Below are 22,815 nucleotides of genomic sequence, written 5' to 3' on the forward strand. Positions count from 1 at the left end.
TGTAGGAGGAGCTCTCATTGTCAGTTCCCAAACAGGAAGAGACTTACTTTCCACTCCAACAGAAAGATGTTTTTGTACTACTACTCCAGCAGGAAGAAGGAAGATCTTCTCCTTGCCCAGGAACCATTAACCCAATGAAAGACTGTTACAACTCAGCCAATGAAAAGCCACTACACTTCAAATTCTCAATCTCCTACAATGGATTCTGTTTACAACATCCCCTCTGAGTGCCCCCCTTTCCTCTATAAAAGAATAAACCTCTCTTTTGTTCTCTGAACTTATGCCTGTTTGCTATTAGACCATGCAGAATTACAATTCTTTGTTGTTCCTGAATAAACCCATTTTTGTTGGAGAATTATCTGACCATTTTTTTAAGGTCAGCAAGTCAAACACATATAAATTAGTGAAATTCAAAAACAAAATATTTCCAGTAAACAGATAAGATATAGTACCACTTTTATTATCTTTCTCAAGAGACTAGTTTAATTTGGTAGTTATAATCAGACTTCAAATGTCTGGACCTCTAAGAAAATTGCTTTTGTGTTCTTTTTATTATTTTTAGATTTTTCCAATAATGTGGCATTTATTTTCATAAGTACCTTATCTCAGTTGCAAACATAACAGTGAAAATCGATTTAAATTTTTCTCTAAGATGGCTTTCTGGGTTCTACTTTGCTGGTTCCTAGTCCTACTTGTTTTGCCTCATATCTTCATAGAGTTTCATAGTGTTGATTACCAAAAGAATCTCCCTGAGAAATTTGGACGTAAGAAACTTTCTTTTGTCCATTAAAAAACACATTATTCAAACATTTTATAAGAAAAAGGTATTCCTCTTTATAATACCATAACAATTCACTGAGAGTTACTAATAAAGAGAATTTGTCCTCTAAAATAATTCAAAAACAGAAAGTTGATCCTCATAACTAATAGGCTAGGTAAAAAATTATCTTTCTTATTTTATGTCACTTTGATTTTGTGACAGAGAAGCGTAACCCAACACTACTCTTTTACAGTATGAACTTCAAGTTCCTCAGCTTGTTAATGCAATTGAGAGCTCCCAGCAGACAATGCCCAGGCAGAAGATGTTACTTTTATATTCTCTCCACATAAATAGCTGTCACCTTAAAAAGGAAAACACATTGAACAGTTATGACTAATGTTCAGTTTCCAGTGAATGCTAGCCTAAGATGTCAGGGTATCTCCTGATTTTCATTTTGCATCACAGAAATGCAGTCTTCCAAAGGAAACAAGCCATGATGTAGGCTGATGAATTCCTAAGTACTAAGTTTACCATAATAATAACATTAATCTTCACTAATTTATTTTTCAATTTTCACATAACAACATCATGGTTCAAAAACATATTGTGCCCCCAACCAGAAATTAGCAAGTGTTGGTACTTGATATTTGTTGTTTTACCTTTACAAGGACACAAGCATATTCTTGCCTTTCGGTTTCTTGTTTTACAAAATACAATTGTATAATATGTTCACAGAGCACAGGATAATACAGTATTAAAAATACTCATGTTTTAAGTCAGAAAATTGCACTGACAGTTCAATTCATTCAATAAAAGTGTGGACACCTGTCGTGTGCCCGATTCTATAGTTAATTTATAACAAGTGGAATAGATTAGTGCTTTCTTTAACGTAATTCTGCTCAAGGAGCTAGTGTGGCTAAAAAAAGTCAGGTTTTTGAGCTCGAAAGGTTTGGGAAAAGATAATCACTTTACTTTTGCAAAGCCTACATTTGACATTAGCTTCAGAACACTGTGTTTCCCTAACATGATTGCGAAGCTTTTAGTTGCTTGTCTTGCAATCGGTTACCATGTCATTGTGGATTTCAAGAGTCTCGTATTTCTGTACTTCATAAATGCATGCTTTTTTCTAGCATTTCTGTGTCTTGTTGACATGAAAGACAGCAACTCCTTGTATGCATGCATCCTAAGGTCCCTTTTAGATCTAAATCTCTATATTGTACAGTATCTGTAACTAAGAACTAGACACTTTACAGTTAAAAATCATAACTTTTTGTCCAAATATTTTCAAACTCTAGGTTGAGCTCAAGAAACAGCTTAGGAAATTTTGTTAGTTTCCAAATTGCCTATCATGGTTCTGCGTACATAGAAAACTCTCAATAATTTGTATTTAATTGATTGAAAGAAAATTTCTACAATTTAATATGAGCTCTAAAATAGAATTTCTGAGATTTATAAGCCAATATAAATATTTAATAAAAAGCACCGAGGCCCTGAAATGCTAAGTACCTCCTAGGACCTTCCTTCAGAATTTTACATCTTGCCTGATTTTATACTGTTTCCACACAATTCAGGAAATAAATAAGTACATCTACGGTTTATTGAATAGCATAAACTATGTCCAGAGCAAGATTTAAGGCTCACTCCTATTGAGAACAAAGAAAATTTCACGAGATTTGCCAACAACATATTAGAAATTAAGGAACATTTAAGTGCTTTGAACTTATGAATGCATCAAATCCTTTCATTCCCAGTCCACACACCTTAGCCTTTGTGGGCATAATGTCTCTTGGGTGTATGTACATTATGAAGAGAAGGAAAGCTCCACCTTTAACAGGGACTTAACACCATTCTCTCAGAAAAGCAAGACATGGAAAGTACAACCGTGCTATGTATCCATATGTACACTTCCTGAAAACAATAAGCATGGTTCATACATGTAGAGATTATTTTATTATACATATATGTTATACTATCCTGGTGTTTTTCCATATGTTTCAATTTTTTCATTTAGAAATAGAAATATTATTACCTTTCTTGAATCTTTTATCATCTTCCGAATAGTTTCCTTAATTGTAAGTAGGTGTGCTTTGGGTGGATGAAAGAGGAGGTCTATGTGGGTACCCCCTAGGAGTCCAGGCATCACATACGGCCAGCCTAAGTCAAGATTTGGAGCTTCCACATCAGACTCAATGGGCCAGTAAGTCCCTGAAGATGAGGTATCATCGCAGGAATCATCAGTACCATGTGCTACACTTTGTGCAATATTCTGGACATTTTTCAAAATATAATCAATTTCTTCCTCAGCTAGAAAGTCTGATACTCGTTCGTTGGCAAGAAATTCTTGGTATGCTTCTAACCCATGTTCAATCAGAATATCAATGGCTATCCGATACCATTCCTTGTAGTGAGGCTCAATGTAATTGTCTGATTTACACTCATCATTTAATGAGGACAGCATTGACGAGGTCTCCATTCTTGCAAGTGTTTGACAACAGCACTTTCAAATGTCCATTTGTGCAGCAACAAGAGGTATCTGGGTGTTTGAAAAGAAGGAAATCAAGATCAGTTAGAATTTACTAATCAAATGCTTTATAATCCATGTTAGCTATTATTTTTATATTTACTCACTTCTAGTACCTGTAGCTCAATATGATATACATTTCATATCCAAAGTGATATTAATTGCATCATAATTCAAATATCTACCACAAATATATTTCCTTTTACAGACTGCTAGTTGATTTTCCATTTCCAAGATGCCTCTACTTTCAGTTTCTCACCTAAGGAAATACACCTTCCTTCTCTGATATCCACAAAGTTCATTCTTCTTAACTTCAGTCTGAAACTACATACATGGTGGTATCAGTTTCCACAAGCCTTTTTGATTTTGGCTTTAACATATTTTAAAACAGAATACAATCAGTACCTGGCTAGCCATTAACACAAGGCTTTTACTGAGTACTTGTTATGCATATAATCACATACTGATGAAATATAAAAGGCACAAAACACTCGCTTTCTGGGAATTTGTTAATTAGCTGAAGAAGAGGCAAAGTGTACATGAAAAAACTGCTTGTTATCAGTTTGAACAAAGCCATATATTGCTAAGAGCCAAAATGAGTATGGCCTGTCATCAATGCTTTCAGATAAAAGCAAGTAGAAATCAATATGAAATAAACCAGTTACAGATAGCCCTCTTCAGGAGGTGGGCTTTAGCTGAATCTGGGAGAGTGAGTAAGAATATGTCCAGGTGACAAAATGAGTATTTTCATCCCACACAAGAGTGAAAAACGAGCAAAAGCACAGAACAGGTATGAGCTTGTGCATTCATAACTTAGTGAAAAAACTTGGTCTGCTAGAAAGCACATTCCTTTTAGTAGGAGTAAGAGATAATGTTGAATAGACACGATGGAGCCAGGTGTGGAGAGATACAGGAGACTTGTGTGATTCAGCAAAACTGTATTTAAAACAATTAGCTTGGAATTTTCAGGGGAATGGAAGAGAGACAAGTAACCAGGAAAGTCTTTCAGCATTCAGATACCCAGTGAAGAAATGACAAAAGTATTTGAGGGATGGTTCAAAGCAAGAACTCTTTTGATATTTGGTAGTTTGACAGTGTATAGGTGATGAAGAAATTTAAAACATCAAAGATAATTCAGGGATTTCTCTGAGGAATCAAAATCTGCCTTTTCAAGCTCACACCTCATCCCTCATAATGACCACAAAATGTTATTCATTCAATCCCTCACTGTGTGAGATACTGGATTGGATTTTATCTCAGTCAACTAAGGGACTTCCCAGTCTTTTGAAGTCACGATATCCATTGTATGAATTTAAACAAAGTACAACTCTATGCTGTGCTACAAGCATGAAAGGGCTAATTTCACTAAAGACATCTTTGTCAGTCACCTTGCCCTAATTTTAAATTTTCCACTTAACTCAGCCTTTTCATACTCAGGCATACAAAATTCAAATCTGATTTGGATTACCTTTATTTATTCTTTAGCTCAAAATATATAATAGGAATCACTAATTATATACCGAGAAGTTGTGAAGGAATCAACAAGAAGGCCACAAGATTTTCTGGGCAGGAAGGGATCAGAAAATATCCATCATACATACTAAGGCGGAGCCGAGAAGCAAGGAAAATAAAGGGTCCACTTTACAACCATGTTTCCCTGAAAATAAGACCTACCCGGAAAATCAGCTCTAATGCGTTTTTTGGAGCAAAAATTAATATAAGACCCAGTCTTATTTTACTATAAGGCCAGGTTTTATGTAATATAATACAAGACTGGGTCTTATATTATTTTTTGCTCCAAAAGACGCATTACAGCTGATTGTCCAGCTAGGTCTTACTTTCGGGGAAGCAGGGTATATTAGTGGAGACAATCCTGCCTCCGAACCCTAGGCTCAGAATTTTTACCAAGACTGTCTAAAAGTATAGAAAGCCTAATGATTAAATCTGATACAAGAATAAAAACAGAACCTACTCATGCTACTGACACAGTATGTAGAGACCAGGGATGCTGTTAAACATGCTTCCATGCCTGGGACAGCTGCCCACATTGAGGAATCATCTGGCCTAAAATGTCAGTAGTGCCAAGGTTGAGAAATCTTCATCAATTTGCTCACTTCATATGCATGATATCATACTACTAATTAATGACCTTGTCCATATTCATTAAAGGTCACTTTTGGATAAAATATTCATTTATAACAAAGAAAAAAGGTTTTCATTTGTTTAACAGAATCAATCCATTTGATTCAAATATACTTCCCTAAAATTTTGTAAGGTGTGATTTTCATTTGATAATTCCAGTGCCTGTGGAACAAGCATCCAGCGGTCACATGAAAATCACATTTATTATTTGTAATTGTTAAAAATGGTAGGTAACTGCTGGTTGTACAGACAAATTTTAAGTTTTTTTTTTCTTAGCACTTATTTCTTACTTTTTAAAAATTTAACTGTTGAATTTCTATGTCAAACATGTATTACCTTTGGAAGTTAAAATGCATAAAGTAGTTTTAAAAACTGTATTCGTTTCTGAGCTTTATCTGTCAAATACACACTTTGCAGCTGCCAAAATTCATTCTTAAACTATGGGTAAATTGAGAAACCACAGAGATAAAAAAGAACGTATGAAAGCAAAACCACGAAGACATAGGTGAAAAGTTAATTATGAAGGCAAAAAACAAAGATGAGAAAAAAGTGAAACACTATAGGACTAATCAAATGGCAATGACGGCCAGATGCAATGCTGATAAACACATCCAAAAAAAATGCAATATACTTTGAGCATGGACTTTGAGATATTATGCACAAGTGTTAAAAGATAAATACACTTGATATTGTCCTGCTGGAGAGGCAATACTCTAACCACTGTCTAGAGATATGCATTTATGTAAACAAGAGCTGTGTACAAGGGATACTTGTGAAGGAACCATCTACAAACAAATTTTAAGGGAGAACAGCAAGGGAATGGCACCTACATAAATGGGTACTGCAATAAAATAGCACCTGTACTTAGGTACAGACTTAGTACTGGACTCCCAAGAGGTTAGTCACTGAACATTTGAAGGGCTTAATGTGAGGATAAAATTAATCAGGTATGCTTAAACATATAAAAGCACATTATTTAATAATAACCACTAAAAACCCCTAGAAAGTTATCAACATACACAGTAGAGTTAACGAGTAGAGAAAAATAATATCTCGCTGTGATGTAAAAGCTGAGCAGAATACTGGGCTCATCTACTGGTTTAGTGACTTCATTCCAGAAAAAAAAATCCCTATAAAATATAGAATTGCATCCATACCTCAAAACAATTACAAAACACATTTGATATTGACTCTTTAGTGTCATTTGTGGAAAGTATTACTGCCAAATCATAAATCTGTAAATACAAAGGATACAAAACAAGGTATAAAAATTGGATTTCAAAAACAGTTTGGCAGTTTCCTTTATAAAGCTAAATATGCAAATGACATATGATGCAGCAATTGCACTCTTGGGGTGTATCCTACAGAAATGAAAACTAACCTTCACACAAAAACTTGTACATGAATATTCACAGCGGCTTTATTCCCAATAGCCCCACACTGGAAACAACTCAAATGCCCTTAACAGCTGAATATTAAACAAACTGGTACACTCATTCTATGGAATGCCTCTCAGCACTAACATGAACAAACTATTGATACAGGCTATTATCTAGATGAATCTTCAAAGAATTATGCTGAGTGGGGGAAAAAATTCCCCAAAGATTACATGCTGCATGATTCCATTTATATAACATTCTCGAAATGACAAAATTATAGAAACAGAGATCAGATTAGTGGTTGGCAGGGTTCACCTCATGGAGTCATCGTAAGGGAGGCGTGTGGAGGAGGAAGGTAGATGTGGCTCTAAAAGGGCAACAGGAGTGATTTGGGAGGTGATGGAGACGTCCTGAATCTTGACAGGATGCTGTCAAGATTTAAGGTCAATGTACTGGTTGAGATATAATATAATTTTGCAAGACATCACCACTGGGGGAAACTGAGTTAAAGGCTACATGGAATCCCTTGGAATTATTTCTCTCAACTGCCTGTGAATCGACAATGATCTCAAAATCAAACAGTTTAATTAAAAAATCATACTGATGAGCAATTCTGTGTGCCTTGAATAGGAAACAAAAACAAAATAATATATAGAATCGAGGTGGGTGAGAGCTTGTTTATAGGGTCAGACTGCCAGGTTCAAAGCCAGGTTTCCCAGTCACTGTGAAGCTCTTGGAAAAGAAACCTGTGTCCAGAAGCCTGGATTTGGTCACGTGTAGAAAGGACAACAGCAGCCTTCCCCTCACTGAGTCATTCTAACGAACAAATGAGGTAATGCATTTAAAGTATTCAGCTTTTAATATTAACATCATTATTATCATTACTATTTTTCATTTTAACAACCTATTACAGTATAATTGCTATAACGTTACAAAAAAGGTTTGATCACAAGAGTTTTTAAAATGTAAAAAAGGTAATGTCATACCATTAGCAATGTCACTTACTATTTCACCAACTGCAATATTAACCAAATAGGCAAACCTAGTGTCAATTTGTCAAAGGTTTCTGATCTGAGAAGATTCAGTAAAAAGACTTCTGAAAGAATAAGTCAATGGAAAGATGCTTCAAAGAGAAATTACAACATTCTTACATCACAAATAGTCTGAGGTTATAATTACTGTATTTAATGTGCAAGCAGATGATCCAAAGTCAAGACTTTGAAAGAAATATACACATGCTAACAACTCGGAGGTCTCCTTTCCAACTTCCGTTTTAGGCTGTTTCTATTCAACTACTGAAGATTGTTCTGGGTTGAACTGTGTCCTCCAACAAGATAAGTCCAAATACAAACCCTCAGTACCAGTAAATGTGATCTTATTCGGAAATAGCGTCTTCTCTGGAAATGTAATCAAGTTAAGATGAGGGCCTACTCAATTAAGGTGGGACCCAATACAGTATGACTGGTGTGCTGCTAAGGAGAAAGTTGATACAGACTACTCAGGAACAACTCCAAGTAATTGGCGAGGCAAAGATTGGAACACCAGGGATTGTTGGCTACACCAAAGCTAAGAAGAAAGGCATGGAACAGATTCTGCTCTAGAGTCCTCAAAAAGAACATGGTCCTGATGACTTTGATGTAGGACTGCGTAGTGGCTTCCAAAACTCTGAGAGAATAAATTCCGTTTCATTTTTTGTTTCTAATTTTGTTATTTTATTTTGTGAGAGCAGCACTGGGAAGCTAATACAAATACACATAAAATTTGTTTTTTTTATTTTTAAACCTTAATATTTTAAAAAAGAAACATAATAAATAAAATTAATTTTCCAACCAGAAATTATTTCAAGTACTGACATAACTTCAATGTTGAGCAAATTTTATTAAGGAACATTTTAATCTCTCAAAAACTGACCAAAAAATATCTCAAATCAATCTTTTTGGGGGCTAATTGACTTTATGATGTATAGCAAAATGTCTACCTACAGAATATGAGAAAATGTTTTACAGATTGTTTGAGAATATCTGTCTCATAAAATCAAAATCTGTGGTCCACAACAGTTGAAAATCATGTCTCCTCTTGCTTCAAATTTTTAGCAGCCAAGATTGTGTTTGACTTTGAATTTAATTATCAGAAATTTAAGATTAGAATTAAAACATTAAAGAAGCTACTATTAAATTAAAAATTCATTATAATACACACACTGTCAAGTATAATTTGATACCTAATTTGCATACAAACTTATTTAGAAATTCTAAGCTGGCTTCTTCGTTATATAAGTGTTATTTGGCCCAATGGCACATTACAGCCTTCCAAAGCATAATTTTTGACAAGGTAAGGGATACATGAACATATAGCACACTCGGTCACTGAGTGCTGGGTACAAACATCTCCAAAAGTAGATCACCAAGAGAATTACCCATCTCAACAAACTTAAGAAAAGGACAAACCTAAATATTACAATTAATTGTATAAATCCCAAATGAAAATTCCATTTGCACAATACCTTAACATTTAATTTCCTTAATTTCTTTTCATTGTGGCATGGGTGGAGGATATCACTTGCACACAGAAATAATTCTAGAGTTTGTTTATACTAGCTGTTATTCAATATATTTGCCATCCACAGTATAAAGTATCGTTCAGATATAAGAATGGAAAGGCCCGCAATATATGTTAGTGACTTCAAAACATAATCATTCAGTATCATTTGGAAGTACTGAGTAATTCCTGTAGAGAAAGTCAAAGAAAAAACGATAGACCCTTTATTCAGACATACACGCAATAGTCAAATTGCAGAGGAATGCACTATACATAGCTTAAAATGCAAGGGAAATTTTACCAATACTGAAACTACTCCTGAATTGGATTCCATCTTGATATTAACACTTCAGAACCTCAAATGAATGGGATGAGGTGATCAGAATGGGACTGTATCTTGAACTGTGCCAAAGTGCTCCATCTTATCCTGGTCCCCATAAATATGTGTAAAAATCACTTGGATAAACAAATAGAAAAACATTGATACAGTTTGCAGAACTAAACAACAGCATATATATGAGATGCCAGAATATTCAAAATGGTTTTAGATGGGGTGAAATAATAAATCAACATAAAAAGGTTAAATTTAATAAATGTAAAGGTTTGAATTTACATTAAAAATTAATTATACAAGTACAGGATTGAGCAGAGTTTGAGGCAGATTATGTCACAAAGAACAATTGAAAATTTAGTGTTTAATACACAGAGAACACTAAGAGAGACACCTAAGAGTAGTCTTCAATTACATAAAGTGGGAAAGTAGGGCCGAATGACAAATCACAGGTTGACACCGTCACAGAGTGGGTAAGATGGCCTAAGATCTGACTTCTGCTCTGCTTGGTGGTGAGACGAAGCCAATTTGACTTCTTGGTTGTGAGACCACAGCCATGTAATTTTAGGGCTCTAAAGGATGTTCCTCACTGGAAAATGGATAAAATAACTATTTTTTACTTACTGCAAAGGATTTCTATAGGGATTAAGTAAAATAAAAGCCCTCAACTCTATATCAGCCATAAACACTGCTAAAAAAACAGTTAGGTAGTAAAATAGGAAGGAGTTTCATTTATTAATTAGACTTTATTTTTCACTTACTCTCTTAGTAAATATACTCTTTCTGTACGTATTCAAGCAGAGGACATATTTTCGATGGAGTCCTATAATATGTAACAAGTTGAGTTGGGAGCATCCTTTGCTTTAAAATTCTAAGGTATTTATTTCACTTTCTGAAAAGGTTTGTGATACCCACAACTTGCTAACTTTGCTTGGAAGTAGAGAGGTGGCTAGGAAAGTGTATCTTACTCTAGTGTGACAAGGAACTGCCTACTTATCCTTCTTCCCAGTTTCTTCTGAGTCAACCTTCACAGTTCAGTTTCATTTTTTTGAAGTTAAACAAACACCATTACACACACCCATTTTCAAATGCAAAACAAACAAATAAAAAACCAAGAAAGTCACAAGCTGCCTCTAGTACTTTTAATAGCCAGGGAAAATGCTTATGTCATGATGCTATGTGGATAACAAGCAGGCTACCAAACTATTAGGTTGGTGCAAAAGTAATTCTGGTTTTTGCAATTATTTTTAAACCTTTAAACTGCAATTACTTTTGCACCAACTTACTACATAAGAACAATTATAATTAAAGAAAATTCATCCAAAAGCACAAAAAAAAAAAACATAAAAATGAGAATGTTTGTCTTTTAGTGGTGGTTCTATGGCTCTTTTCTGTATTTACCAAATGTTTACCAATGAATATGTATTGTTTTGCACTAAAGAAAAAGACAACTTTTAAAAGTACCCTAATAGTTGTTTTGTTTGTTTACTTTAGAATGTCTTCCTTTTTTTCATTCACGGTAATAAAAACTTTGCCTATAAAATAGTTTAATAATTCTTACAGAGCAACACATGAGCAAGTACAGAATATCCAGAAATTAAAGTTATATGGGCACAGGGACCATCAAAAAAATGAAAAGAACTATAGGCACTTAATGAGGTCTCAGTAAGTTGCTCACTGATACACATTGTCATCCCTAACTATCAGGGGCTAGGACCAGAGCCTCTGCAAGGAGTCCCCCAGCATTTCTGCTCATTACCTGTTCTCATGCATTGTCTAAATGCATTATTCTCTATCTTCTTCCCTAGACTATAAGCTCCGTGACAGCAGAGGTTGTCTATTAACACAAAATATTACTGCTCATAATTGTTAAATAAATAATAAGATACTGCCTTAATAACTCAATGTAACAGAATGAGAGCTGATTAAAGTATGATAGGCCAAAAAATTTTGAAGTGTCAATTTTTTAAAAAACGGTAATATCTATGCAGAATTTTTCAAATATATTTGTTTATGTTAAATGGAGGTTAGATTTTTGATAATATAAAATATTTACTCATATGAAGGGCTTTTAAAAGAATAATTAGAATCCCACTGAGTAACGTAAACATGATTAGATAAATCTATAGATCGCTATCAAAAAATATAAATACTAATTCAAAATGAGCACTTTGTCAGAATAAATATTATCAAGTAGAGTGTGAGGATTCTCCCTAAAATTTGTATTTTGAAATGTTTAACTATGTTAAAGTCATTCTGAAAATAGTTTCTGTGCATTTAATGTTAGTGAAATAAAGTTCTAAGTCTTGTGTTTTTCAACATAAAAGGGATACAAATTCGCTGTAAAGCATGACTCATTTCTCCTGTGTTTTCGGTTTTAGTTCTGTTATTATAGGAACTTATTTCAGCCGGAAAAAATAATTGGGTGTATAAATGAATGACAAGTGTAAATATTTGGTATATCATTAAATGTAACCCTGATAAGTTTAAAAGTCCATTATTTTACAACTTGATAAAATAGAGCAGTGTGAGGCTTAAATTTATCCAATAAGTCGTCCAAATCCAAACTCAAATTCTGGTTTCAAGAAATATGTATATCTTTTACTCTAAAGGAAGGCAAAACTTGCAGCAGGATCAGGATCCTTTTTTTTTTTTGAGAAAACTACAGTGCTAGAGGAAATTATTTTTTAATAGTGATTATTGTTATTGCCATCGGTATCTGAAAATCATTTCTGAAAATTCCTCAATGCTGGGTTCTAGGACAGAAGCCTAAGAATTTCCTTGAAATCCCATAAAGCTACTTATTTTCCTGTTGTCCTGGTTGGACTTGGCAGATTTACTCATCTCTATTATTATTTATAAAAATTAATAAACAGAAATCTCTTTCAAAATGGATTTGAGAGGCTAAAAGAGAAAGCTCACACATGTGTCAGTTAATGCACCCTATTGGCCCCTAGCATCTGACAGGCAGTGACACGACTTTAGACTTTACTATCTCAGGAGGAAGAAGAAAAGATTCCCCACCCAGTAACAGCCCAGTAACAGACAATAGGAGACTGCCATAACTTAGCCAATGAAAATTCACTGTTTTCAAAATTTGAACTTTCAGTTTTCTCCAATGGACTCTATATTTACAACAGTTTCTCCCAAGTCCATAAAAGAATATTCCACTCCTTTGTTTCTCTGGACTTGCTCTGGGTTCACCATTAGCCTGTATGGCTTGAATTGCAATTCTCTATTGTACCCAAATAAAACCATTTTACTGGAGAAATATTTAGCTTTTTGTTTAAGGTCAACTCCTAGCTTCATGCTTCTTTGTCAATATTCTTCCCCAGGATAATTTTCATAAAGTTTTACAGCAGGAAATATCATATGCACAGATGAGTTGCAAATCTCCAGACTTGACTGCTCTCCTAGACCCCAGAATCATATATTCAAATGGTTTCTGGACACCTTCTCTGAATATCTAACAGGTTTCTTTCTTTATATTTAACATGCCAAGTTAATTCCCATTTCAGGGTCTTTGCACTCGTTGTTCCATCTGCCTGGAATGTTCCTTCATTCCTATCTCACTCATACGTCACCTCCTTAGAGAGGTCTTTCACACTAGCCATTTTAAATAGAACCCACTTTCTCTGCCATGCTTAATTCTATTTTTGGGCTTTATTTAACTTATAGCACTTATCATTATGTAAAAGAATCAAATTATTTCTTCACTTGCTACTGTATCTATAGCAAGTAAAGAAATATCTTTATCCCTCTCATTAGAATGGAAGCTCCTCAAAGACCATCAAGTTGGTATATTCTAAGTTATCAGCACCTCTGTCTCGCTGGTTACTTCATATTTTGAATATCATTACTGTCTTGTCAATAAGGCCTATTGTCTTTCATTTTAAGTGTCTTGGGATCTATGTTCCATTGTTCCCTCACTGTGTACTCATAAAGGAGAAATAACTATCTATCCAACCATCCAACCATCCATCCATCCATCCACCCATCCATCCCCTCACTTGTTTGCCTTACCTTTCCTCCCCACTTCACAACACCTATACACAGTTCCCTGATTACCATAGGAAGGAGGATTCAGGATCTTTCAAGCCCAGTTTTCTAACCTTAGTATAATTTATAACAAAGACTTGATGTATTTTTTTTAAAAAGCACTACAGGCAACAGGGGCCCCATGGAGTGAAATGTTGAGCATGTGTCATATGCACTCTTATCCCACCTTTTGAGTCTATTGAAGACAATAAAAAGTCAGCTTTGGTATGTTGACATTTACAGAGAGGCAGGTGCTATAGGGAAACATAATAAATATTACATAGTAAAAACTATTAAAGTGGCTGTCCAAATACATTTAACAGAACACTGTGCTTCACCATTAACCTACGGCAAGTAAAATGTCCTAAGAAAATGTATTTTGCTTAGTTAGGTATGTTGGGAATAGCTGTCAAAAGTCAAAGTATAAATATTTAGTGGCAAAAAAGCAATCTTGGACTGTTAAAGAGTAGAGGTTTAAAAACAGTAATACTGTGTGGAAATTGTCCAAGTGGACACAAATTTATTTAGTTAAAGTGCCAGAAAATATTAAATGTCAATAATATATCTAGCCTGAAAATATTTAATTTTAATTTGTGTAGTCACATATATGTGAAAACATCAAAAACAATCTCAATGTCTAGCAATCCCTTATTAGTCTCTTTCAGGATCCACTTTTAATCAAGCCTGCTTAGATAGCTATATCACAGTTGAAACAAAGCTCTACTTTTTTTCATTTCCCCCCAGAAATCCCCAAAAATCCCCAAAAATATTGACTGGAAAACACCCCCACGCTAGTACAAACCTTTTATTGTTTTCAAAATAATCCTCCACATTGGCTCCTCTCACTTTTGTACATACCATCTGCACATATGAAAATTAATCAACAGGATATAAATAAATACATCTTTAAATGTAAAAATGCTGCTGGATTTGTATAGATGGACTTGTGAGTTTTATGGATTGCATGTGAACAATAATCTTCTCTTCAGCATTGTGTTTAATTCCTCTGACAGTGTTTTTAATCTGGGAGCCTAATGACTGAGACATAGCTGATGTTTATAAAGCTCTAGTCACCGTTGCCTAAACCAGACCTGAACCAGAAAATGCACCTAAGCAACTCCTTTGTTTGACTTTCATTTGTCCTTAAGGCCAGTGTCAGTGTAGCAGTGAAGAACAAGGGGATGGCATGGCCACATGTTATCATGACTATCATTGGTAACTTTCTGTTCTGCGCAACTTACTGTGTGTGTGTGTGTGTGTGTGTGTGTGTGTGTGTGTGCATGTGTGCGTGCATGCACACACACAGGTATGTAAATCTTGCTCTTTCCACTCCTTTGCTGTTAAGTTCTAACTGATTTCAATGGCAGGACTCCTCTCTTAGTCTCTCAACTTAGCTTTCCACCACAAAATGTGGCTGGTATTTAGCAATTCCTAGAACACCATACATTTTTAAGTGGAAAAACCTTGGCATTCTTCTGAAGGTGTTGTCATTAATTATATTATCTAAAACTATCTTCTCTTTGCTTCAGTTTTAACCATCTTCTATACAAATAAAAAAATAGTTGCTCACATGAAATGTACACAAAATAACTTGAACTATTTGTGGTCTTCTCCAAATAATGGTACCACTATGTTGTGATATTAAAATCAAAGATAATAGTATCTTTAACTCAAATAATGAATGATTTTATCAAGTGTCTGTGTGATTTATTCTATGTGTGATACATGAATATGTCTACTTAGGATGCTCAAAAGCTCCTGTCCCAACTTTCTGGAGACTCACATTTTTAATCCAATGGCCTTGAAGAGGTTTCATGCTCCTTTCCTTTAAGATTTCTTGTTCTAATTCTTCTACAAGACTTAACCTGCTTAACGGTAGTAAATCTCTCTAAACAACATATGGAATTTAAAATAGTTTGAAGACCCTATCTCCATAACAGGACTCTGAATCAAGGCTTAGAATATGCTTCAGATGTGACTAATTTCTCAGAGAATAAACACCACTAGATATGAATGTATAAGAATTGTCCTAGTATTGCACAAATTAATGTTTTTACAATTAAGTACTTTCTACATTGCTGTCAATGTATATAGACTGATGTTTTTTGCCTGACATTGATAAGCACAGGAATTGCAGACATATGCTGCAATTTTAATGGTCTTTAGAATCATATTCTTACTGAGATTTATTTTTAAAGAAAGTTCCAATTATATGTATAAATGGTCTCCTACATAGTTCTTTTGACCTTTGAATATTTCTGCATTAGACATTGACATTCAATGTACCTTTCCTATGATAAAGCCAGTCTTTAATCCATCAATTAACAAATGTTTCAACAAATTGTACAGTGAGGCTATCAGCATGTCAATATAGTTTCAACAGTTTCAGTAACATCATTATCCTTCTTTTTACTGTCTTTCTTGCATTCTTGACTATTTGGTTGAAGCTTGAACTTATAAGTTTTTGGAAAATGGAAAAGTGAAAGCCTTGATGTTAGTGATAAAATGCTTATGTAATAAATTGAATATAACTGAACTGAAGATGGAAATCATGGGACATGCCAAAAGAAGTATATCTTTAGTTTTAATGAGATGATCATTGTACACATTTTCCATTGTGAAGGAAAACAACACATTTTTAAATGTGTAAAATGCTAGAAAAGTATTGTTAAATATTGTATTTACCATTCAAAGTAAAATTGAAAATTTTATTTATAATATATTTAACTATTAGAGAATAGAATCCCTCTTGTAATATATATTTGTTATTTTATTTTCATATAACTTCACTTTTATAGATTTTTAGAAACATATAATTTGCCAAAGTAAATAACTATAGTGATAGAGACAACAGATAGAAATAAAGAAATGTAAATAAACAAACAGATAAACAGGAGGAGAAATAGACAAATAAGTAGAAGTAGGGAATGGGAGAGAAGGAAAAAGAAAAATGAAAGGAGGGATAGAAAAAGAAGAAAAGAGGAAGTATGAGAAGAGATGATTTAAGAAGGGAAAGCAAGACAAAGGCAAAGAAAAATGGGAAGAGACGCATAGAGAAAGAAAGAAAGGAAAGAGAAGACAAGGAACATGTAGGGACAAAAAAAGGTAAAAAAAGATAAAATCAGACAAAAAGAATAAAGGGACAATAAGAGATGAAAAAAACAAAACAAAAACAGGTTGAGATGCAAAAGGTAAACCAATGGGGAACAGTGTCAATAGTTCCTTACTCCAAAAACAACTTTGCTTTATGTTGCCCTTCTCTAACACATAATTCAGAAGCTAAATTTATTTGAGAAAAACACTATTTTTTAAAACATCAGTGAACAGATGTTGAATGAGTCAGATGAGACTAAGTATATGGAGAAATGTGCTGTTAAGAATTAAAGCCATCGTTGCTTGTGCACGTATATAAATGATAGCCCACACAAACAGACCATGTTGAATAATTCTATTACAGCCATTGAGGTGGAAGAGCCACTATTTTGCTTTGAAAACTGCCTTTTCTTACCCAAGTGCGTAAAGCTTATGCAATCACAGAAGCAAGCTGATGACAAATAGAGAACTAAAACTCTTTGAAATGAAAATTTAACAATAAAAGTAGAAATAATGAGCTTCCCAGAGATACTTCAGAGAGGCCTTAGTTAACATTATTTTATGGTACCCTCGGTAAGAAGTAATCACAGAAAATTTCAGAGCAGAACGGGACATGCTAGTAATCATGTACTCCAAACTCTTCAGAATGCCAGTAACAAACCTGAGAGGCCAATACAATTTAAGTAATTTGTCCAAAATCACAACTAACTCAGGTCTGCTAATGTTCAGTTTCCCAAATGATTAATGAACATATACAGTAGCTGATGGGACTGTCAGAAAACATGAAGGAAATACTAAGTATATGGACCTGATCCGTTAATTTCTGTTTGTACTTAGACTGATAATTAGGTACCTAAGAGTGAGCTTCCAGAGATCCAAAAACAGTATCCCCAGAGTGGAACACGTTACTTGGTGCATAATTGCCAATACACGTGTGTTTAATGATTTGATAGAGTACAAGAGCAATGTTGTAACCTTTAGATATCTTGACTGCATAGCTTTTATATAAACACTTTAAAATGGGCCAATAAAAGTAACATGGCGATCACACCTGCTCCTATGCCAGTAGTCCTAGTTTACTTTCCTCAAGGATTGGTGTAGTATACAAATTACTTGACACATTACATAGCTCAAAAGATAAATGTCTTGTGCCTTTAGGGGACATCTGGCCACACTCCTAAGGACTGTGTGAAAATAAAACAAAATACAAATGGGATAGTAATTAGAAGTCCCCAGAAGAAAAGGTTCCTCATAGCATTTCATTCATGATCATGTGATTCAAACACTTCTCAACACAGACAGATATATTCACAATGGGTGAATATATTCCTTATATTTGAATCATCTCTCCAGCCTAGGTTTATCTTCCTCATAGCATCATAGCTGCTGAAAACATTTTTTGCCTCCCTCACCCCCCACCCCTGCCTCTTGCACTCTCATATGTTAGCCACCTGACTCCTTAATAAACTCTCCTTCACAATCCAACCGTCTCCTACTCCACCCCTACACATACCCTTTCTCTTGGATCCTACCATTTCCCCAGCTCCTGTGTCAGCAGACCACAGTACTCAGTCTCCAACAACTGGCAGTGCCAATCTCTGTGGGAACCCTTCTCCATCTTTGTGGGGGGGGATAGACACCTCAAAACAGGACCAATGTTCACTGGCCACCTCCACAGGAAGGAAGCACTGCTTAAAGGCTCCAACCTATTTCTCAGAGAAATCTTAGTGGATTTAATTCTTGATGGAGCTTACATGTTATTTGTATAAAATTTAATCTGTTATTTGTATAACGTGGTATCCTTAAAATCCATAACCATCATTTAGAACAGTATTTCCATGGAGAGAGTGGAGGGGAAACTAATCTGATTTTCAAATGATAAATTCACCAACCCAATAAAGTTCTAAAACGCATTCCATTTCCAGGTTAGACATAATTACATGAACAAAAACCCATTTCAAAATTAATAGTAACATTGTGTTTAACAGACTCTGAATTGTGAAACATCCCTGGAACACTCATTTTCCAAGTGACAGAAAGACAGACATGCAAACTTACCTAACGAGCTAAACAAGGCCAGTTTATACTTTTACAAATAATTAGTTAAATGAAGATAAGTGGAGGCTTTTCAAAAGGGTCTCCTCCAACCAGATTTATGTTATAGAAGAGGCCTGCTTTCCTGGGGTCACATTTTCACCGTAAGATTCTGCAGACTTAAAGTACAATGTTACATCTTGGAAACTCATTACTGTATAATTTAACTGAATGGGAAACAGGTAGGTAAGTCGTTGCAGGGCTAGTAAGTCATGGTCAAGAAAAAACTCAATGTATGAATCTCCACTATAAACTGTGAAGGGCTATGGTAGCAAGAGGCGATATAGTAAAAAGAATAAAATTAATTAACCCATCCCAAAAGATTTTTCTCAGTTAAAGTAATAATCTCCAGAGAGCAATCAGAGGAGACATCACTGAGTCAGCACCAGAGGTGTGGTTTGTCTGCCTCTATGCAATCCCTTTCAGCAACTGTTCAGTTGATGATGCTTCCCACAATAAATTCTGAGCATCTGCAGTCTAGAATGTGCCAGTTGTAAGGTCAGGATCCACCCAGCCCCTTGGGCAGGCACTGCAGGGTGCAGTCAGCACCCTTAATAGGTGGATACACCACCTGTGTGCTAAGCCAAAAGCAAGGGGGGGGTGGAATTTCGAACTGCAAGGTGTGGGGACTTCCATCATTCTGGGAACTGTAGGAAGACAGGGAGAAAACAAACAAAACAAAGACCCACCCTACCCCCTTTCATCCTGTTTCACACCATTCTCATTCTTATTTTCAAAAAGCCCAGCTTTCTCTTCTGTACATCCCTTTCATCATTGTCCTATTGCTTGTCAGGACTGATTTAGGCTCAGTCACGGATTTCCCTGGGGCTCTTGCATTTGTTGGGGATGACAAAGGGAAAGCGATTCGGTGCCTGCCAGTAATCTGGCAAAATGTCTAGCAAGAGGGAATTTGGAATGAGCTGTTGGACATCATAGTTTAAGCTTGACTGCTTGCCACCAACATGGTTGTTCTTAGCGTTCTAGCCTCCTTAGTTCTCATCTCCACTCCCTGGTCAGAAACCCTATAACCTATAACCTCATCACTCTGTGCATAAGTTGCATGCTATCCTGTGTTCCCATAACTTCTAGACTCCACCCTATAAAGCACAATTGTCTCTTCACATACCCATGATTTCAACGACTACCACAGGCACATTACCTGCCCCCTCACCTTCCTTACATAGGTAATAATTCTCCCAACAAGTGACAAAGAATAGGCCTCCAGTCCCCAAGTACCCTTCCAGGGGCAATCTCCTCTAGTCACACTCCCCTTTTAAGACCACCATAACCAAGAGCAGTGGTGCTCAAAATCATTTCAAGTATATACCAGAATCACCTGGCAAGCTAATCAAAGACAAGCACCCAGGTTCAGGTCAACTCAAGTTTGAAAAGAGTGTCTCCACTAATCTGGGGGCAGAAGCGGGATTGGATACAAATAAAAGGAGGACGAGAGAGAGAGATTTTATCAAGGAAAACTTTTTCTTCCTCTTCCACTCCAGCTCCTCAAAGGAGATGTAAAGAACACCCGCGCCCCTCCGCAGCCTGAGCTCTCACCTTTCCCCGGTATTTCCCACCCCACCTCCATACATACACAGGCCCTTCCACTTCCACCCTTTACTACCTCCCACAAGGCTCCTTCCCACCCCTCTCTACCGCTTCCTTTCCCCGACTTCTCCGCGGACTCCAGGAAGAAAGAGGACACCAACACAACGTCCACGGTGGGCGGCGCCCGTCCCTGGGGAAACATGATACCCACCCCGCCTGAAACTTAACTTTTCAAACTTCCCAACGCACTCTCACGTACACGGTAATGAAAGAAAAGTAGACAGGGCAGAGGAAACCCAACTCTGCACCCTGGTGAATTTCCGATCTCGGGCGCGCTCGCCAGAGGAGGTCCCCACTCCCTCCCCTCTGCCAGGCCGGCCCAAGGTGGGCGCCGTCCCGGGACCCCGCCGCACCCCACTCTCGCACCCGCCAATCTCCCGCCCGCCGAGACCTAGAGGGGAGCCAGGGACCTCACTCACGTCCAAGGAGCACTCTGAGCCGCAAACGGCCGCGCAGGCAGAGGAAGGTTTGCTTCCCAGGAAGCTGAGAGCACGAGGCAGGGGAGAGGAGTTACCTGGCGAGCGTCAGGTCGGTGGAGGGAAGCCAGTTCCAGCCCGCACCGCGCCCCCCTGGGGCTAAGTGCAGAGCTGCGGGAGGGCGGGGGTGAGGACTAGTAGCAACAAGTCCAAAGCCATGTCACACCAAATCCCGTGCAGCGAGAAAGTGTCTCGGAACCTGTCTGAACTCAGAACTCAGTCCTGTACCGGCAAAGTAGAAAGCTTTTCTTTCCTGTCCGCCCTCGAGACTTCCCAGCAAGTACAAGTCCCCACATCTGGCCTGGGCGAGCCAGAGACCTGGGAAGACGCTGGCGCTCACCTGGGAAGAGGGTGGACCTCTGCGGAGCGAGGCTGTGCCACCATTCCCCGCCCTTCCTCGGTTCTGGAATGCACGGAAGGGAGGCCCAGGGGGCGCAGGGTGAGGGCGAGGGTTGGTACCACGCTCAAGAAAGTGGGGCAGATTCAGCCTACAGCTGAATCATTTCAATCAGCAGCCAGCAATGTAGACCGACCTCTCTCCAACTGCCAGTGTTTCTAGGCTTGGAAAATACCAGGAAGGCGAAAGGTGGGGGAAAAAGTGCTCGTGCATTTACCTTTTTATATGAAAGAAGAATTTGAACTATCCTCAAAGATTTCGTGCAGACTTTGGACTGTCCTGGTTACTGACTTGAAATGAAAAGACACTGTTCCAAATAGGGATACCGGCGTGATAAGAAGGTCACTCTGGGTGGGATGCTGTGGAGCAACATTATGGAGCAATGTTATAGAATTAGAGTTTATAGTTTGTTTTTAATATAAAATAATTCGAACAATTAGTAAAAATCATTTTTGTTTCCTTGTGTCCATCAGTAAATCTATTGTTAGTGTTTCTAATAATTGTATAACCATGTAGTCCTCAAGATACAGTCTTTTGCAGCAAATGTTAAAAATGCAGCCCACTCTGTTTCCTGAAAATAAGACCTAGCCAGATCATCAGCTGTAATGCGTCTTTTGGAGCAAAAATTAATATAAGACCCGGTATGTATTGTATTATATTATATTATATTATACCCTATATATTATATCATATTATATTAGATTACATTATATTAAACCCAATATTACATTAAAATAAGATCAGGTCTTATTTTGGGGGAAACACGGTAGTAAGGCAAGAATGAAACTTAGGGTAATAATAGGAGTATTTTAAGCTTCCGGCCTGATATGTAAATTATCATAAAATGGAATTGACCTTAAAAATGACTTTTATGGCTGTTTCGCTCTGAATAAAACACTGGCGAAAATGCTAAACTGTTAGGATTTGAGTTAGGTCTTGACTGATGAGGAGACAGGAGAATGAAATTTACATATTCAAATTGACAAAACAGATCAAAGGCCAAAAGCAAACAGCAAAAGCAAGTTCCAAGACTGTACAAAAGTTAAGCTTCCACATTGTGTCATGCGTGGTCTATAGTTTCTTTTCTTCGACAGCATATAGAGAATTTTTTTGCTTTACATACTTGACTTTTTTTTCCCTCTTTTCCTGCTAATTTCCATGTCTCACCTTTTATTATTTTTGCAATTTTGGTCTTCATTTTTGACATGCAGTTGTCTGACTCAATTCATGTTCTCTGTGTGGTACTTCATTTGCTGGTCTTTTTATAGTTCAAAAATAATTCTGGACATTTCTTAAAGGAGCAATATTTATGAACATTTTGAGACTGCATTCATAAATATACACTTATTTAAAAAAAAGCAAGAATATTTCGACTCAAATGAAAATGGGCTCATGGGAACTCTAATTTTATTGTGATATTCATTCGTAAAAAATTAAGTGA

At 36.4% G+C, this 22,815-nt stretch overlaps 1 protein-coding gene across 3 annotated transcripts in view; it reads right to left on the reverse strand.

Moving 5' to 3' along the window:
- Positions 1–21,522, reverse strand: part of FAM83B (family with sequence similarity 83 member B) — a 78,226-nt gene extending 56,704 nt beyond the window's left edge. The window contains exons 1-2 of one of the 3 annotated variants that reach the window (XM_081044856.1): positions 21,318–21,522; positions 2,790–3,293 (exon numbers count right to left, since the gene is read on the reverse strand). In XM_081044856.1, the coding sequence (XP_080900982.1) occupies positions 2,790–3,233 (444 nt within the window). In that variant the 5' untranslated portion in view covers positions 3,234–3,293; positions 21,318–21,522. Of the gene's footprint in view, positions 1–2,789; positions 3,294–20,920; positions 21,276–21,317 lie in introns of those variants that run through there. The other 2 variants (XM_081044855.1, XM_081044854.1) reach the window with 2 other exon arrangements.
- Between the last annotated feature and the right edge of the window lie 1,293 nt (positions 21,523–22,815).

Source organism: Rhinolophus hipposideros (genome assembly GCF_964194185.1).
Source record: "Rhinolophus hipposideros genome assembly, chromosome: 3".
In the NCBI taxonomy this organism is placed as follows: Eukaryota; Metazoa; Chordata; class Mammalia; order Chiroptera; family Rhinolophidae; genus Rhinolophus; species Rhinolophus hipposideros.